Raw genomic sequence first — 18,862 nt, 5'->3', positions numbered from 1 at the left:
CTCTGTTGCCCAGGCTGGAGTACAGTGGTGTGATCTCAGCTCACTGCAACCTCCGCCTCCCGGGTTCAAGCGATTCTCCTGCCTCGGCCTCTCGAGTAGCTGGGATTACAGGCGAGCGCCACCATGCCCAGCTAATTTTTTGTATTTTTAGTAGAGACGAGGTTTCACCATGCTGGCCAGGCTGGTCTCGAACCCCTGAACTTATGATCCGTCCGCCTCGGCCTCCCAAAGTGCTGGGATTACAGGCGTGAGCCACCGCACCCGGCCAGGAAGGAAAGCTTTTAAGCTGACAGCTCAGGGAGGACACCGGTAAGCAGCACGGTGTAGTTTTGTTTGGCTCGGAAGCCAGGTCAAGCATGGGTGATGGGGAATTCGCCACTTAGTTTGGAGCAAATGGTGGCCTCCTTGCTAAAGCTGACTGAGTGCAGAGGGCCCGGCAGCAATGCTACAGCTAGCAGAACCAGCCCAGAGAACGCAGCATTGGAGACTTGAGGCGGGTGGCGCCGGACACAGAGCACGGGGCGCGGCTCCCACTTGCCTCCGGCTCCCGGAAGCGGGCGGGGCCACCTCGCGTCCCGGGGGCTAAAACCTGCGAGCGAGGACCACGCGCCGAGGCTCCTTAGCCGCGCGCCGAGCGGTTGATCGCCGTAGCTCCCGCAGCCTGCGCTCCCCACTCTGTGGCTCCATCCGCCATTGCGTAAGTGCGACTGCCGCCAGGCGCGCGGCCCGCGGCAGGGGGCGGCCGCCTCTCGCTCCCCAGGTTCCCGGATGGTGACGGATCCACGGGCAGAGGCGGCAGGGGCAAGCCCTCGGACCTCATAGCAGCCCGCGCGCGCCGGTCTCCGGGGAACCCCGCTCGCAGTGGCGCTGCAGGCTAGCCGTGGCGGGTCCCAACGCCGGGTGCCGTGCCGCCGCTCAGCTGGCTCCTGGGTCCCGAAGCGCGCCGCTGCCGAGTGCCGGGTTCAGGCGTCTCCCGTGCTGTTGGTTTTGCGCAGTGTTTAAATAGAACTGAGAAAGTCTAACTTCACTTTTTTTTTTTTAAATGCAGTGGCCAATAATCCGTTATGGAGCATGCCTTTACCCCGTTGGAGCCCCTGCTTTCCACTGGTACTGTATTTCTTTCCACGTTTTAGTGTCACTGACATGCCCCTCCCTAGCGACGGGAACAGGTCGAAAGGACGGGGCTCTAGAGCCAGCATGACTTCCAGCCTGGGTTCTGTCCCCGATTTCCTAGCTCTGTACCGCTAAGCATATCAGCCTCTCGCCGGCCTCATTTTCCTCATCTGAAAAATGAGCTTACGTATCAGTCCTTGCTGTGAGGACGAAATGACACGATATGGTGTGTATAGTCCGCCTGGAGCCCTGTAAGCTCTTCCCGGCTGTTTCGCCTCCACCAGCAGCACGAACAAATCTGGAACATAGCGGAACATTAGACATTGCAGGCATTAAGGACGGTCATCGTTGCTTGACCGTGATGCATTTTTAATCCATTCAAAGTGCCCCGAGCTTACCTAATACAAGATTGGTAAATGGTTATATCAAGTGCTTTAAGTGTATATAACACTCAGGATTTTTATTCTTCTAAGATTTGAAATTACTGTGTAACCGAGTGCAGGCTGGGCTGCTCCGCTGCTTGCCGAGCCAATCAACAAGGACGAAGGAAGTGCCCGGAAAGGAAAGTGACTACTTTCCAAAGCTAGCAATGGGGAAGTGGTCCAAGCTTCTGCCTTAAAGAAACCATTTCAAATTTGGAGAAAATGCAAGGGCTTAAAAATGGGGAGCTTGGGCCGGGCGCGGTGGCTCAAGCCTGTAATCCCAGCACTTTGGGAGGCCGAGACGGGCGGATCACGAGGTCAGGAGTTCGAGACCATCCTGGCTAACACGGTGAAACCCCGTCTCTACTAAAAAAAATACAAAAAGCTAGCCGGGCGAGGTGGCGGGCGCCTGTAGTCCCAGCTACTCGGGAGGCTGAGGCAGGAGAATGGTGTAAACCCGGGAGGCGGAGCTTGCAGTGAGCTGAGATCCGGCCACTGCACTCCAGCCGGGGTGACAGAGCGAGACTCCGTCTCAAAAAAAAAAAAAAAAAAAAAAAAAAAAAAAAAAGAAATGGGGAGCTTGGCATTGGGGCTCGGAGGCCCCAGTCTCTGTGACTTGCTCAGATATTTATCTCGGGTTGTTGCCTCATCTGCTGAATGGGTTGGCGCCACCTGGAGTATAACTGGGTTGCAAATTAACTGCAGCCTTGAAGTAATTTCCAGGTGGAGGAGAATTCAATAGTCGCCTGAATTGTTTCAAGATTAGTCTCTGGAACTTCAGACGAACACATAATTAGATAAGGGAAACGTGTAAGGGGGTGCGTGGGGGAAAGAAGGAGAGCAAAGACTATCATCTCATTGTTAAAGGTAAGACAAGGCATGGCACAGGAAAGAGAAAAAGTTTTGAAAACAAGACATTTGGGTACTTCACTTGGAAATAGATGGAATGAATGAGTTTGAGACAGGTTGTTAGCCTTCATTCTTGTGTAATTGATTACTGTGTGATAATTTGGTAATGTTAAAGTATTTTTAATTATTAGTTTTTATTTTCTCATAACTCATAAATTTAAACAGAAAACATAATTGTTTAAATGTTTACATTTGTTTTCTGTCAACATGAATTCATGGGTCTTGTTTAGGGCATTGAGTTTAACTTATACATTTTTCCACATGCTGGGAATAGTAGGTGACATTGACTCCTTACTCTCAAGTCATGTTTTTGTTTGTGACAGGGTCTTGCTTTGTTGCCCTGGCTGGAGTGCAGTGGTGCTATCATGGCTCACTGCAGCCTCGACCTCCCATGCTCAAACGATCCTCCCACCTCAGCCTCTGGAGTAGTTAGGATTACAGGTGTGCACTACCCGACCTGGCCACTTTTTAAATTTTTTGTAAAGAAGGGGTCTCCCTATGTTGCCTAGGCTGGTCTCAAACTCCTGGGCTTAAGTGATCCCAGTCTCCTGCTACCACGCCCAGTTATGCCAGCTGCTTTATATGCATGTTTATGTCTTATTTTACAGGTGAAGGAAAATAGTTACAGAACTAGAATCTTAGCCCGGTTATTGTTTTAGTAGGTTAAAAGGTTGAGTGTTTAGTACCTTAAACAGCTTTTCAAAAGTTAAAAAAAAAAAAAAAAAAAAGGCCAGGCGCGGTGGCTCAGGGCTATAATCCCAGCATTTTGGAAGGCTGAGGCAAGAGGATCACCTGAGATCAGGAATTCTGAAAGCAGCCTGGCTAACATGGTGAAACTCCATCTCTACTAAAAATAGTCTCTACTAAAAGTTGGGTGTGGTGGCACATGCCTGTAATCCCAGCTACCGGGAGGCTGAGCTAGGAGAACTGTAGGAGAACTGTAGGGGAATTGCTTGAACCGGGAAGGTGGAGGTTGTAGTGAGCTGAGATCATACCACTGCACTCCAGCCTGGGAGACAGACAGAGACTCCAACCTCCATCTCAAAACAAAAACAAAAAAAATCCAAAAAAAACCCCAAAAAACCCAAAAGGCATTGGCAAGCACATTTTGCAAATTTACTAGTTCTCATTTATCCAGTATTACCAGGACAAACAGCATTTTCTAGAGTAAACATTTGATTCGAGTGATCTGTTGACTTTCAGATTTGTTACTGAAACCTCAGAGCCTTACTGTCTGAAGATTTCTGATGGTTTCTAGGTTAAAAGACATATATCAGAGATACTGACTGCTGCGCAATAAAGATTATATTGAGGAACTGTAATATCTGGGTTTAAATCCTAGCTTTGCCACTTAATAGTTATTTGACCTTGTACTTCCCATTTCTTCATCTGTAATATAGGAATACATCATAGGGTTATTATGTGTATAAATGAATTAGTACAAATCAAGCACTTAGCTTCAGTAGCTATAAGCTGTTCAGCAGTAAGTTTGAGGGGAAAGCAAAAAGGCAGTTGAATCTCAGGGTGGATGCTGAGATGGAAAAGGAGGGAGCAGATAGCTCTGCCCCTTTGTTTTTATTAGAGGCTTAGTGGGGAAGGCCTTGACTGCTTAAGTCAGGACATTTGTAAGTTCCACGTTGGAACAGGGCCGGTAGGGAAATGGTGATATGTGAAGTAGAGATCCAGGGAACAGAATCCAGTGCTCCCTTGGATGGTTCTCACAGTTTCCTCCTGTTGTTCCTATGGGTAAAACTATGTAGGATTCTTGCCTTTTCTGTAGTTTTGACCTTGAAACAAGGATTCGGGCAAGTTTGTGATTACTCTAGATAAGTATAAGGTATTTAACAACAGAGCTGTTACTGTAAGAGCCGGTGTAATGCGGGGTCTTTTACAGTAATTCAGTAAATTTTTGAGGTTAATTTTTTATTGGAGAGATTCCCTTTATCAAACAGATTTAGTGTTTAATACTCATCTGGCAGAGAAGTTTTTCTGATAGCAGCTTCTGTGAATTTGATTTGTTGGTGTTATCTGTAATGTTACTAAGATTCAGTATAGTGGGCAGTCCAGCAATAAAGGTAGTTCTCTACAGATTAAGAAGTTGCTAAGAAAAGTTTTGTGGACCAAAACCCTCTGGGATGATCACCAGCTCAGGGAAAGATGGAATTCTTTTTAAAATTATTTATTTATTTTTTTTCGTAACTAAAATAAGTGCCCATTATTTAAGAAAAAACAACTATCTACCCTAGAATGTGAAAGTTTCCTGTATTCCCTTTTCCAGAAATAACTATTATTTCTCATACTTTAAACAAAATGGGTTCATATTACAAATTGTTTGTAAATTACTGTTTGGGGGCAGTGAGTTAAAATACATAAATATTTGTTACTACAAACATCATATGTGCTCTTTGTTCATTTTTTTTATTTTTTTTTCAAACTAAGTAAAAAGTGTATCCTAGTTACCAGACATTATCAATCTAAAAATTTATGTGTTCTTTTACATTTTGTGTGTATGAATAAACAAAAATAGGCCTATTGAATACCCTTTTCTGCACCTGTTTTCACCTACTACTTTGTTATGTCTGTGTGTATAGATATCCCAACTGTTTTGTTTTTTTAATGGGCAGTATGGACTCAAATTCACTGGGCATTCTTTTTTTTTCCTTTTTCTTTTTTTTAGAGATAGGATCTTGCTCTGCTGCCCAGGCTCGAATGCAGTGGTGTGGTCATTGCTCACTGTAACCTCTGACTCCTGTGCTCAAGCAGTCCTCCTGCCTTGGCCTCCCAGAGTGTTGGGATTACAGGCATGAGCTGCTATGCCTGGCCTCACTAGTGTTAATAGACATTTGTGTTAGTTACTTCCAGTTTGTACTATGACAGACTACAATGCATGTCTTTGATCCTACTATTTTTCATGTTTATGTATTTTAGTAGTGTCAGTTTCTAGAAATGCAGTTGCCAGGCCAAAGGGCATGTCTGCATTTCTGGTTATCAGGAGGATCTATCAGCTAACTGCTATATATTCTTTGGTACTAGGTGCTGAGGGGGATACAAAATTGGAAGAAGTGGTCCCTTCTATCCAGGAGTTTATGGTCTAATTGATTGTCAAGAACAAAACATAAGATTCCAGTGAGATGTTGAATTATGTATTATAGAACCCACATAGGAACTGTAGAGACCGGGATGAGAGGCAGGCTGGAGTCGGCAAATAAATCATGGGGTAAGTCCGACATCAGCTGAGCCTCCAAAAGAGCACTGGATTTAAATGGAGAGAAGCACGGAGGTTTCCAGAAGAGCGTCGCAGGTGATGGGCCATCCTAGAGAGGGAGCTCAGTGCTGCGTCTGGACATGAAAATGGACATGGATAGTGTGACTAGGTTGGAGTGTGCTTATGAGGGTTTTGGAAGAACGTGGTTGAACAGCGAGGGTAGAATCAGATTGTGGAGGAAGAGACATTTATCGCAGAGAAGGAGATAGTTTTTGAAAGTTTCTGTGTCTTCTGCCTTTGAAACATTCTATACAAAGCAGCTTTTTATAAACAGTAATCTCCCCTTATCCTAGAGTGATATATTCTAAGAACTCCAGTGCAGCGAGTCACCCACCTTTTTTGGCACCAGGAACTGGTTTTGTAGAAGACAGTTTTTCTGTGGACCAGCGGAGGGGTGGGTGGTGGTGGTGCTTTCAGGATGACTCAAGCCTTACGTTTATTGTGCGCTTTATTTCTATTGTTATTGCATTGTAATATATCATGTATATAGGTATGTATTATTACATGTAGTATATATAGTGACAGATCATCAGGCTTTGGGGTCATGTGAGAATCTAATGCCCTGCTGATTTGACAGGAGGTAGAGCTCAGCTTCACTCCTTCCTGCCCTACTGTGTGGGTGAGTTCGTAACTGGCCACAGACAGTCTAGTTTACAGATGATTTGAAGTATACAGGAGGGTGTGTGCAGGTTGTATGCAGATAAGGGGGCGACTACTGTACTTTAAAACTCATTTAGATGTGTCATTGATGTCATGGTTCTGATTTGCCAACCAAATATAGGTTAAAGTCCTTATCTTGAAGGCAGTTTTCAAGTGTACAGTATATTGTTTATTAACCATAGTCACTGTGATAGTGCAGTCCCGTCTTTGTACTGAGGTAAACTCACATACCCACTATTTCCTTATAGGAACATTTGTTCTTGCTTCAGCATTTTCCCTTAGCTCATGCTAAATTTGCCACCTAGAATGATCTTTGCCAGTCCTTAGAATTATTATTCTTAAATTTTAGCCATTCTGGTGGGTGTGTATGAAACTGTCTCTGATTTTTGTCATTTTCCTTATGACAGATTTCTCATAATGTGTTCATTGACTTTTTGCATGCCTTCTGAAGTGCTTACGGCTCTTACTCATTTTTTCAATTAGATTGTCTTTCCTTTTTTATAAAAACGTATTTTAGGAGTTTTTAAAAAATATATTCTGGTTGCAGTTCCTTACATTTTGATTTTCTCATTGTTAAAATAGGGAGAATGACACTTTGCAAGGAGAGTTGTGAAAATTAAACTGTGTGTAAAGCATGCAATGGTGACATGTAAGAATTCAGGCATTTTAAGTATTTTTTGTCTTTTTAAACTTTTCATCTGAAGGGTTTTTATTTTTAAATTAATACAAAATATTTAACCGGTAAGGGTGTACTATTGCTGTTTGAGGCCTTGTAAATGTAGGTGACTTGTCGTCATATTCTTAGACATCTAAACTTTTTGCTGTGTTCTTCAGTGCCTGTGATCATTTCAGTTTTTATCATGAAGATTTATGTTCAGAAATTACTATGCTTTAAACTTTTTTTAAAAAAGTAAAGTCTATTTACTTTAAACACTTTATAGCCAACATAAAGGTAAATAAATAGTCAAATCTCAGAATAGTAATTTGCCATGTGCTCATTTCACAAACTCAAGACACAGCAGTTACAGAGGTTTTAATTTCTAGTTTACTAAGAATACTGATCTTTTTATTTTTATTTTTTCAACTTTATTGAGGCGTGATTGACAACTAAAAGTGCTATATTTAGCCAGGAGTGGTGGCTCTCACCTGTATTCCCAGCACTGTGGGAGGCCCACCCATCTGACTTCACTGTACTGTATTTACTTCTTTAAAGATCCTGTCTGCAAATACAGCCATGTTCTGCGGTTCTGGGGGTTAGGACTTCAACTTATGAATTTGGTGGGAGTCGGGGGGGTGGGTGGGCACAATTTAGCTCAAAAAAAAAAGAGAATGTCAGTTAGCTCTTCAGCTGAAAACTAAAAAAAAAAAAAAAAAAAAAAATCGACTGGGTCCATATTTCAGTATTACCATGATTTCCCAAAAAGAGGTTTTAACATGTAATTCTGATAGCATATAGGTAGTATATGAAGCAGAGTCAGTTTTGGTCTTATTGAGTTGCTGTTTTCTACTTATATACAAAGGTTTTTCTGTTCATTCCTGTTTATTCCTTATGGGCCACACTGTAGTAGATGTTGTAGGAAAATAAAAAAGGGTTGACAAGTCTTACTGTGAAAGATTTCAGTATATAACAGGCTGTTTAGTACAACACAATGGAAATGTAATTTCATGCGTCATATAATTCAAAACTTTCTAATAGTCTCATTAAAAAGGTTACAAATTTTAATTTTAAGTTTATGTCTTATTTAATCTAATCTAATCTAAAATTCTATTATTTTGACATGTGGTCAATAGAAATCATGACTAATGCTATAGTTTACATTTTTTTGCACAAAATCTTCAACCTCCAGTGTGTAGTTTACATATCTAGCACATCTCAATTCAGATGATAAATTTTCATTAGACATACTTGATCTATATTTAATTTGTGATAATTTGTCAAACGTTTTGTTTTTATTCATATTAGCAAGGAGCAACTTGTAGCCTTGTAACTTTGGAATGAACTTTATAGGCAAGGAAAAGAATATTTTGTTTCCAAAGAAAGCCTTGGGAATGGATACTAGAGATAGAGCTGGACTAAAACCTAGGTTTTCGGATTATCTATTTCCCTTAATATTATAATGACTTTTGTTGTTGTTGTTTAAAGCAGTATGCCTGCTTTAAAACCTAGAAAACTTTCAGGGTTATTGTTGTTGATGTTGTTGATTGATTTTTTAAGATACTTTCATCTGGTATGGTAAAGAAATTTCTGGCTAAAGCTGCTGTGTAAGGATTAGCCTTATCTGCTGCTTAAGGATTGTGATATTTTTGTTATCAACGGCTATCTAAGATAGTGGAAGATACGAATTTGTGAATTCTAGCTTCGAGGATTTTATAGTACTCTCCTGTCCAATCAGAAATCCTCCTACGTAGCCCTCAAATCTCTGGAACGTTTCCGGGACACTCCCTGTGTTGACTGTTCATGTTTTTCTTGGTATATAAGGTATAATCGTTGGAATCCTTCCTTTTTATTTCTTTCAGCCTATTTCTGATTTACTAAGACTTGCTGTTAACTACCCTTTACTTATTTTTTTAGTTATTACTTACTGTATTTGGTGTGGTTTAACTTTTCTTCATATTTTGTTTTATTTTTCATATTTGCCTTAATTTTTGCTGTACTTTTAATTAGATTAGTTATATTTGATGACATTTTGATGCATCCTCATTGTTAATGAGCAAATTGTTTCTCTCGCCTTAAATAAGATCTCATTAACTTTGTAAGCTATCTTTTCCACATCATCTAGACAATCAATTTCCTTTGATTCAGTGGTATTTCGTCTTGTGGCACCTGCCCCCCCATCTTTCCATGTTAACATATTAATAGTTCCATGCCTTTAGAAACTAAAACTTCTAAAGTGAGTTTAAAAATAATTTTAAATCTTTAAAAAATTATCTAAATTTATATTTTGTAGCATTATTAGAAAGAATTTTTTTTTTTTAGATGAAACAATTAAAAATATCAAGTGAGCCTGTGGGAGTGGTTTTAATATTCACAGTGATAAAATGTTACAGCATAATTACACCAAAAAAATCTGTGGGTATTGACACATTAACACCAGATATCTTTGAGGTTTTCTAGGAAAATGAGGTGTGTTTGTGCATTAACTTCCCATCAAATAAATTTTATTTTTTTTGTTGCTGTTGGTAGAATGCATCCGAAAGTTATTCTTTGTAGGTGGCAAACAAATGCTGAAACAAATGGATTTCATTCTGCGTATTTCTGTATCTTTATCACACCATTGTCTTTGAAGGTATTCATTTTTCACAGTGCAATCGTTTCTTTTGTTTTTATGACTTCCAGTGAATTTGAGCTTTTGATTTACTCGTATAGGTCATGTGTAAGGTTTTGGCTTGCCAGCCCAATTGCTGCCAAAAAACTTTTTTTCTTTTTTCAAAATAGGAAAACTGTTCTAGAAAAAGTTTCTTCCTAATCCAAGTACACATGCTGTGAGTGAATCCTTTGAATGGGTAGGAGGCTTTTATAACCTTTACCATTCCTGGTGTGTGTCTTCCTTAGTAATCCTCTGAGATAGCCATCTGGTTTTTTTGCTGGAACATGTTCAGATAGCTCAGTCTTTTTGAGAAAACATGTACCGTTATTGGACAGACAACTGATGACTAAAAATGTGTATTTAAAATAAGCTGAAATTTACCTTTAGTTCTCTATTTTCCACCTTAAATAGCATAGAAGATCTTTACTTGTTTTCTACCTAATTACCTTTCAATTACTGAAAAATCTTAACCAGATCATACTCATCTGTTGAACAGTTATTTGAGTGCTTGCCTGCTGTGTACTGGGAACCATTCTAGGCATGGGAAGACATATCAACAATTTTCTTTTCATTTAATGCTTTCCAACCTATCCCAATATAGGTATCAGTGATCTGCTTCTGGAAAATCAGATGTCTTCGTCAAGAATGCTTACAGGGTCCTGTTTTCATGATTTTATTTTTATTTTTTGAAGGCAGAGTCTCACTCTACTCAGGCTGGAGTGCAGTGGCACAATCTTGGCTCACTGCAACCTCTGTCTCTTATGTTCTATCGATCCTCCTGCCCCATCCTCCTCAGTAGCTGGGGCTACAGGCGGGTGCCAGCACGCCCGGCTAATTTTTGTATTTTTAGTAGAGACTGGGTTTCACCATGTTGGCCAGGGTTCTCTCAAACTCCTGACCTCAGGTGATCTGCCTGCCTTGGCCTCCCAAAGTGCTGGAATTACAGATGCACCACCATGCCTGGCCTGTTTTTGTTATTTTATTTTATTTTTGGAGATAGAATCTCGCTCTGTTGCTGAGGCTGGAGTGCAGTGGCACAATCTTGGCTCACTGCAACCTCTGCCTCCCGGGTTCTATCAGTCTTCCTGCCTCATCCTCCTGAGTAGCTGGGATTACAGGCGCGTGCCAGCATGCCCGGCTAATTTTTGTATTTTTAGTAAAGACAAGGTTTCGCCATGTTGGCCAGGGTTCTCTTGAACTCCCGACCTCAGGTGATCTGCCTGCCTTGGCCTCCCAAAGTGCTGGGATTACAGGTGTACCACCATGCCTGGCCTGTTTTTGTTATTTTAAATTGCAGCTTCTGCAGGATATTGAGAATCCTGAAGAGGAAGGTCTTGATAAATCATCAGGGGAAACAATCAGTGCTTTGGGATTAAAGAAGAAAAGAGGAAGCAGGGGCAGGAAAATGGAAGGTCGCACAGTTGCATACCTTGTTTAAGTTTATAAATTTCTTTGTATGGTGCTGTAAAATCTTGTTACTTACATTGAAATTCTTAGGCCAGTAACATTGGCATGCCTCAATGCCTGTAAGAAAAGCAGAATCTCAGGCCTCACTTCAGACTGACTGAATAAAAATCTACATTTTAACAAGACCCTCTGTCAGCCTTAATGTTCCTTAAAATGTGAAAGGCACTACCTAAGAGGAATAGCAGCTTCCTTTTAAAATAATTAAAACAAAAACACCCTCCATCACATTTAATGATAACATTTATCATTATCTAGAACTTCTTTTCAACGATTAACATCCAGTGGTTTTCTTTTGAGCTTTATTGTTGTCTGTGGAAATGTATAGTGTGATAATGCATTCAGGACACATACCCAGTGGCAGAGGATGGCTCACCTGAGTGCGGTGAGGTGGTACCTTTTTCCATATCAGCAACATCTGAGGTGCATATCCACTTTTTTGGCCCTTGGTCTGCCTTTCAAAATGTGTACATGTAATGCTGATATTCTATCAGTATAGTTGGTTAAGATGTGACTTCAGGCTTTTCTCGTATATAATTTTGTTTTGGTGTTTTATTGAGTTTGGGGGAAGTAAATCTAAAATTATCCTTTGTAATTATTGGCCCAAAATTACTATATTATGCGACATATACACTCTATAAAGTTTGGGTGTTAAAATCATGGGAACAATTTTCTTTTGGAAGATTGTTAACCAGAGAGATGTTCTGTAAGTTATGCCTCTTCAGGCTTTTCAATTCCTGAGTATCCCTTTACAAATGAGACATCTGTGACTGAATACATTCTTCTAGATATGGCTTGAAGGCAAAGAAAGTAGTCACGTGATCACATTCTTTTCTCTGGATGATACCATCCTATTAAATAAGCCCATGCTTTTGATTTGGGGGAATGATAGTTGAGGAGTTGTGAAGTTTGAATTCAGTAAAGCCTTTTCTGACCTCACTTTTTTTTTTTTTTTTTGATGAATCTGGCATCTGAATTGGTTACTATAAGTCAGAATGTATCAAAGCCATTTGAAAATGGAATTAAAATGACCTCTTTGTGAAAAATACTTGTTAATACTTGTAATTATGGTTTCTTTTCTATAGGGGAAACATATGTTTTCAGGCTGTTTAACATTTTATTCATTGAGCCAACATTGTCTGTTATGCATGTGGCATCATACTAAATCCATGCAATTGAAATACATGGTCCAAGGTTTCACGGAGATTAGAGCCTAGTAGGGCAAATGGAGAAGCAAGTGAGACATTAGAGTACAGTATGATAAGAGACATGCAGGGGCAACCTTGGATCACATAGGAAGGATTTGGGGGTTTATTGAAGGTGTCTGGAAAGAAGAAATAAATATTTAAGGTGGTAAATTGTTTTAAAATTTTTATTTTTGTGATTAACACTGTGAGATGTTTATGTACCTTAGTCCACTTCTGATTGTATGCGGAGTGTATAATTCTGGGAGTAGAATTAAATAATCAAAGTTATGAGCCTCTGGGGTTTCCAGTACATGTTCCTAGGTGGCTTTCCAGAAAGGCTGTAGCAGGTTATGTGGCAGTATCAGCACACTAGCGTGTCGCTTCAGTATGTCCTTGCTGGCAGTGGATGCTCTGCAACTCTGGATGGAAATACTCATGGATTACAGCTGCTGCTGCTTTTTCACTCCCACATCATGGTTTTTGCAGTACTCTTGGTAGTACCGCCTGTAATCTAAGGTGGAAAACATTGTCCAAGACTTGAAAATGATCAGAAAAGATGACTAGGAGTCTTTTCAGTGGAACGCTGGGCTTGGTTAGTGGATCCTGAAGTGACTAGATACAGGGTGTATACCTTTCACTTTTTTTTGATTAGGCAATTTTGCAACATTGTAGGGATAGAAGTTAACGAATAGTCATGCAAATGATTTTTTTTTTTTTTGGATGGAGTCTCACTCTGTCGTCCAGGCGGGAGTGCAGTGGTGCAATCTTGGCTCACTGCAACCTCTGCTGCCCGGGTTTAAGCAATTCTCCTGCCTTAGCCTCCTGAGTAACTGGGATTGCAGGCGCCTGGCACTGCACCTAGCTAAGTTTTGTATTTTTAGTAGAGACGGGGTTTCATCATCTTGGCCAGGCTGGTTTTGAACACCTGACCTCATGATCCACCCACCTTGGCCTCCCAAAGTGTTGTGATTACAGGCGTGAGCCACCGTGCCCGGCCACGATTCTTATCTATAATGCAAATGGAATTTTGTCCAGTGGGATAGAATTGATTTCCACCCTGAAGAAATATCCCCAGATGGTATGTTTCATTGCTCTATAGTAGAGATTACTAAACTTCCAGTTTTAGTCTTCAGTGTCTCAGTAATTTTTTCATGGGGCCACCAGCACCAAATACCTCATAGTAACTTCTATTAAGTAATTAGGTCCAAAAAACCTGTTAGTAGTTTGTACAGTGTCCCCTGTTGGTTCAGCGAGGCACCCTGAATGCTTTGCCAGTCAGCTTGGGAACCTTTCTTGTAACCAGATTCACCACTGATTTCGGTAATACTCTGGCCACACACACACGCACACACACACTCTCTCTCTCTCAAGTTTGTACTCATAACCTCATTAATTGATCAGCTGAATAATATCTTTGGCATGTGTTCCTTTTATATTTGCATGAAGGTTGTGATTCTAAACTTTTTTGAAATCACTCTTTAAGCGCCAGTTAAATTCTTAATTTGTTGTTAATTTAAAAGGTGAGTAAATCGGTCATCTGAACTTTCTTTGAAGTCAGTTTCTTTATCTATAAATGACCTGTCATAGACCATGAGAATTAAAAGTAAAAATGCATCTGTAAAAGCATAGCATGGAGCCTTTGAGGACAATGTGCAAAGTGGGCAGGTCACACATACCTTGGAGCTTGGGGGATTCCTCAGGTGCTCATCCCATAGAAAGGACTTAGGCTAGGCTCGCCTGTGCTGCAGGGTGCCCTGGTAATCACTCCAGGAGAGGAATCTCAACTGCTGCCCTCCCACCCCCACAAAAGTTGCACATGTTTGCTGGGACCTCCAGGTGACTGTGTGACACTGTGTGTCTGGGAACTTCCAGGTTACTAGAGTGGAGAGCTTGTGTTGCTAAGCTGATAATTTCAGCCTATTTTTGCATTGTTAAGTCCGAGCTGCTGAACTAGCTCCTTGAAAAGATCCAGAAACCGGGGAAGGGAAGGAGGTGAAATGAACTCCAGGACCATCTGTAATTGTATTTATATTCCCTCACTTGTTTTCTGAAAAAGTGAAATGTATCCAGTAGTCATAACTTTCCATTTGGACAGCAATTATATAGTTTGGTCATTTTAATTTCCATATGCTTGATCTCAATGTGCTAAGTATTATCTTCTAACTGTAGATATGACTTTATTTCCCCAAACCAGCAAGTGTTGGAGTCAACTCTAAAAACGCTTTCTTCTCCTTCAAATTTTAAACTTCTAAAATTCTAACTAAAATTTGGAAATAGAATAGAATATATTTAGGCTTCATGAGATATCCAAGGAATGGAAAGTAAAAGAAGCTGACCTAGACTGAAGTACAAGGCTAGGAATATTTACATAGGAACATCAGGCGTAGATTAGGACTGAGAAAAATGAGATGGCAGTGATTTACAAGTAGGTGTCCAATACCCAAAGCTCTAAAGTAGCTTACAAAACCAAAGTAGTTAGGGTGTGGGAAGCCTGGTGGAATATTTATACTGTTTTGTTCAAAACTATAAAATAGTTTCCTCCTTTAATTTTTGCTGTCTGTCTTGATCCAAATTACTATTATCATAGGAACAATTGGTTTCTGAATGTTCTTTCTTGCCTATTATCAATTCATCTGATTTAGTGTTGTCTGCTTCAGTGGATCTGTTAGAATCTGCCTGCGACAATTCTTGTTGATTAAAAAAAAAATGCCGGTGAAGGGAACCATATGCAGACCAACTCATACTAATGACATTCATAGAAACTAGTGATTCCATTGAAGTGTGCATTGGACTGTGACACTAGATAACTATGAAAGGATTAGGCATATGGTGGTATTGTATACTTGAAGCCTATCATAAATTTAACCTTTCTATTACTGTTAGGAGATGAGTTATTGTTTCCACTTGCCAGGTAAGAACAATACTTGAGATGAGATCCGACGTTACGCTTTTGCCCTTGCACTGCTTTTTGAAGTGTAAATGGCTTATGTTTAGTCAATCTTCTTGTTGTGAAATTGCATCATTTTTATGCCATCCAAGAGTTAGAGCTGCTGATGCAGCTATTAACAGACACAGAAGCACTGCTCAGTTGAGACAACATGTTAGAGGTGGGTGAGTTCTCTGAGGAATTTTCTGCTCACTTGTACCACACAATTTGAGTCATGTTTGCACTGCATAAACTGTATCTTTCATTTTTATATATTTATATATGTTTGCATAATACAGATGATTACTAGTATTTACTGAGAGCTTACTGTATGCAAGGAACTGTTCCAAGTTTTCCATGTATTACCTTGTTTATTCTCACAGTCATCTTTTTTTTTTTTCTCTTTTTGAGACAGAGTTTCGCTCTTGTTGCCCAGGCTGGAGTGCAATGGCACGTTCCCGGCTCACCGCAACCTCCGCCTCCTGGGTTCTAGTGATTCTCCTGCTTCAACCTCCCGAGTAGCTGGGATTACAGGCATGTGCCACAACGCCCGATAATTTTTTGTATTTTTAGTAGAGACAGGGTTTCTCCATGTTGGTCAGGCTGGTCTTGAACTCCCAACCTTAGGTGATCCGCCCACCTCAGCCTCCCAAGGTGCTGGGATTACAGGCGTGAGCCACTATGCCCAGCTATTCTCATAAATATTCTTAAGGGGAATATACTGTTACCCCCGATTTTAGAAATGAGAATGCTGAGATAGATACCGAGAGATTGACTACCTTGCCCAAGGTCACATGTGCAGGAAGCAGCAGAGTAGAGGTTTAGACCCAAGTAGTCTGGCTGCAGAGCCTGTTGGGTAACCACTACCACAATACTGATTTTGTATGTGTATATGTGGTATGGCTGATAGAGTTTTATTTCTTTTTGAAGACTTTTTTTCCCCCAATCTATACATCTCTTGTCTCTGAGATCACTTTAAGTTTATTCTCAACCTGGTCAGTGAGTCTATCACTATCCTTAGTGGGAAACAGTACATCAGCTAAGGAATGCATTTGGGTGTAAGTAATAGGGAAACTCATCTCACCATAGGTTGAACAATTAGAAACTGATTTTCCTTAAACGATGAATCTGGAGGTAGGTGGTGGAGAGCTGGCGTAGCTGCTGTACACCGTTGATAGGGATGCAGGCCTGTTCTTTGCTCTTCTGTCTTTCTGTGTTGGCTGTAAGCCTCATGCTTGTGATCTCATTAGAGGCGAGGTAGTTATTACAACTTCAGGCATCAAGGATGCATTCTAAGCAGAAAGAAAAGTATGGAGGGATTTTAAAACGGGTCATGCCAACCTGGTTCATCCCCCTATATCAGAAAACCAAAAGCCTTCTCAGAAGATCCACAATCCACATGATTGACTTATTTTATTTCATATTGGCCAGAACTAGGTTATGTGGCCATTCCTACAGAGCAATCACGTGGAATCCTGTTCTTCTGACTGATTTTGGCCAGGAACAGTTCATCTTCTGGGACTGGGATATGGGCATACTAGCAACTAAATGAACTGAAGTGGTACTGACAGAGAAGTTGGACGGATGGATATGGTGGAAACAGTGGACAGAACTGGCCACAGGATGACTTCCAGGAGCTCTAGCCAAATATTCAAGGTTTGGAATCATTGTAATCTTGCTTGTAGTTGGGATCTGAGTGTTGGAGGTGAAAGTTGCCAGGATATATTTGCCATCTTTGATCTCAGATTAAGTGGTTCAATTCCTGCTTTTTCTTGGAAGCCTTTTTATAATACTCCAGGAATGTCGTTTCTCTGGATTTGGGAGTTTACCTTGCTCTTTGTTTTCTGCCCATTCCAGAGCTTCTCAAATAATGACATTCTTGCTCCTGAATTCCAGCTAGTGATGAGGCCTTGTTACTTGTTGACAGGTTTTTCTGATACTGTCCTTTGTCCCACCGTATAGTCTGCTTTGATTTTTTTATTCTCCTACCTGAGATGCTTATTTTGTATTGAACCATTCCTGATGTCTCAGTTTTATTCACTGTGTTCATATCATTGGTCAGGCACTATTTTAAGATAACTAGGTGGTCTGAGTATATGCTAAAGCGTATAAAAATGACAGTAGCATGCTACCAAATTATTTGCTTTTAGCTGACATTCAAATTTTAATGGGCAGTCAGGCACTTGCATTAAACATTACTTGGTAATCTTCTATGGGTTAACGTACCAAGGCTGTGATATATGTCATACATACCTGAGATGTAGTTGCAGTGGTTTGGGACATAACTTTTTTTATTCTCGTATTTATGTTTTTTTTCTTTTGATATTCCTATGTGTGCTCTTTGTGTTTAAGAGAAAGGATTGCCTATTTTTAAGCTTTTGGAGAGAAAGATAGTTCAGAGAAAAGTAAATTGAGGATCACAAGGCAGTGTCACTTGTTGAGTGATACTGTAGTTGATCTGTGTGCTTAGCTATGCTCTTGGAGGGGAGTGACATGAATTCTTATTTATCTTTATGCCTCATATGCTAAGCATCCTACCACATATATTTAGACAATGAGTTGACTTTAAGTTGACTTGCCAGGCTGCTCATCTCCAAATCTCTACCTTGCATGTCCCATGAATTTTTTTCCCCTGTCCTTGCATTGGTATCAAAACCCTAAACTATAAGGCCCACAGCCTTTGGCTAGACTTCCTTCACTCCCGGTCTTGCCACTGAGCCTCAGCAGCATCCGCTCATGAGTTTGTTATTCTGGCTTCAGATTTCCACTTGGCAACCCCTGCCCCCAGTTACACACAAACTTGGGGATTTCCCTCTCTTGTGAGGGCAGCTATGTTTTTAGAGAGCAGTATTTATCTATTTATTCTATTTCATATAGCATTTAGAGGGGTTCATGCTAAAATAGTTCTGTATATGGGCCGGGTGTGGTGGCTCATGCCTATAATTCTAGCACTTTGGGAGGCCAAGGAGGGTGAATCATCCAAAGTCAGGAGTTTGAGGGCCAGCCTGGCCAACGTGGTAAAACACCGTCTCTACTGAAAATACACAAATTAGCCGGGCGTGGTGGCGTGCGCCTGTAATCCCAGCTACTCGGGAGGCTGAGGCAGGGGAATCACTTGAACCCGGGAGGCGGAGGTTGCAGTGAGCCAGGATCACACCACTGCACTCCAGCTTCGGTGACAGAGCGAAACTCTTATCTCAAAAAAAAAAAAAAAAAGAAAAAAAAAGAATTATTTATCAGCTTAGTCTGCTGTGTTTCCAAAGCTGTCTTTCTTATAAAGCAGAGAATCTTACACACACTGAAACCTTTAACAGACAGCTGACTATTGTGTGAACTATGTATATCACCCAATATGATTTATTTTTTCCTCATGATTCTGCAATCTGGGCTGCATCAGGTGGGTCTTTCTTCTGTTCCAATTGCCACCTTTTGAGGTTGGAACGTTTAAGATGGCTTCTTTACTCACCTGTTAGGTGCCTTTTCTCGTAGGCCTGGAAAAGGCCTGGCTGGGCCTGTCTTTCCACCTGATTTCTCCAATGTGGCTCCTGGATCTCTTTACTAAGGACTCCAAGAAGGGCATACCAGGAAAGTAATCCCTGATGTAGAAG

The 18,862-nt window shown here is 40.9% G+C and overlaps 1 protein-coding gene across 3 annotated transcripts in view; it reads left to right on the top strand.

The window, feature by feature from the left end:
- Nucleotides 1–508: 508 nt before the first annotated feature.
- TPK1 (thiamin pyrophosphokinase 1) overlaps nucleotides 509–18,862 on the top strand; it is a 383,349-nt gene continuing 364,995 nt past the window's right edge. Inside the window, exons 1-2 of one of the 3 annotated variants that reach the window (XM_023191035.2) lie at nucleotides 509–697; nucleotides 1,049–1,107. In XM_023191035.2, the coding sequence (XP_023046803.1) occupies nucleotides 1,072–1,107 (36 nt within the window). In that variant the 5' untranslated portion in view covers nucleotides 509–697; nucleotides 1,049–1,071. The remainder of the gene's footprint in view (nucleotides 698–1,048; nucleotides 1,108–18,862) is intronic. The other 2 variants (XM_023191036.2, XM_023191037.2) reach the window with 2 other exon arrangements.

This window comes from Piliocolobus tephrosceles, chromosome 8 (assembly GCF_002776525.5).
Source record: "Piliocolobus tephrosceles isolate RC106 chromosome 8, ASM277652v3, whole genome shotgun sequence".
NCBI classification, from domain to species: Eukaryota; Metazoa; Chordata; class Mammalia; order Primates; family Cercopithecidae; genus Piliocolobus; species Piliocolobus tephrosceles.
The sequence above is the reverse complement of the archived record's forward strand: the minus strand, read 5'-3'. Positions and strand labels throughout refer to the sequence as shown.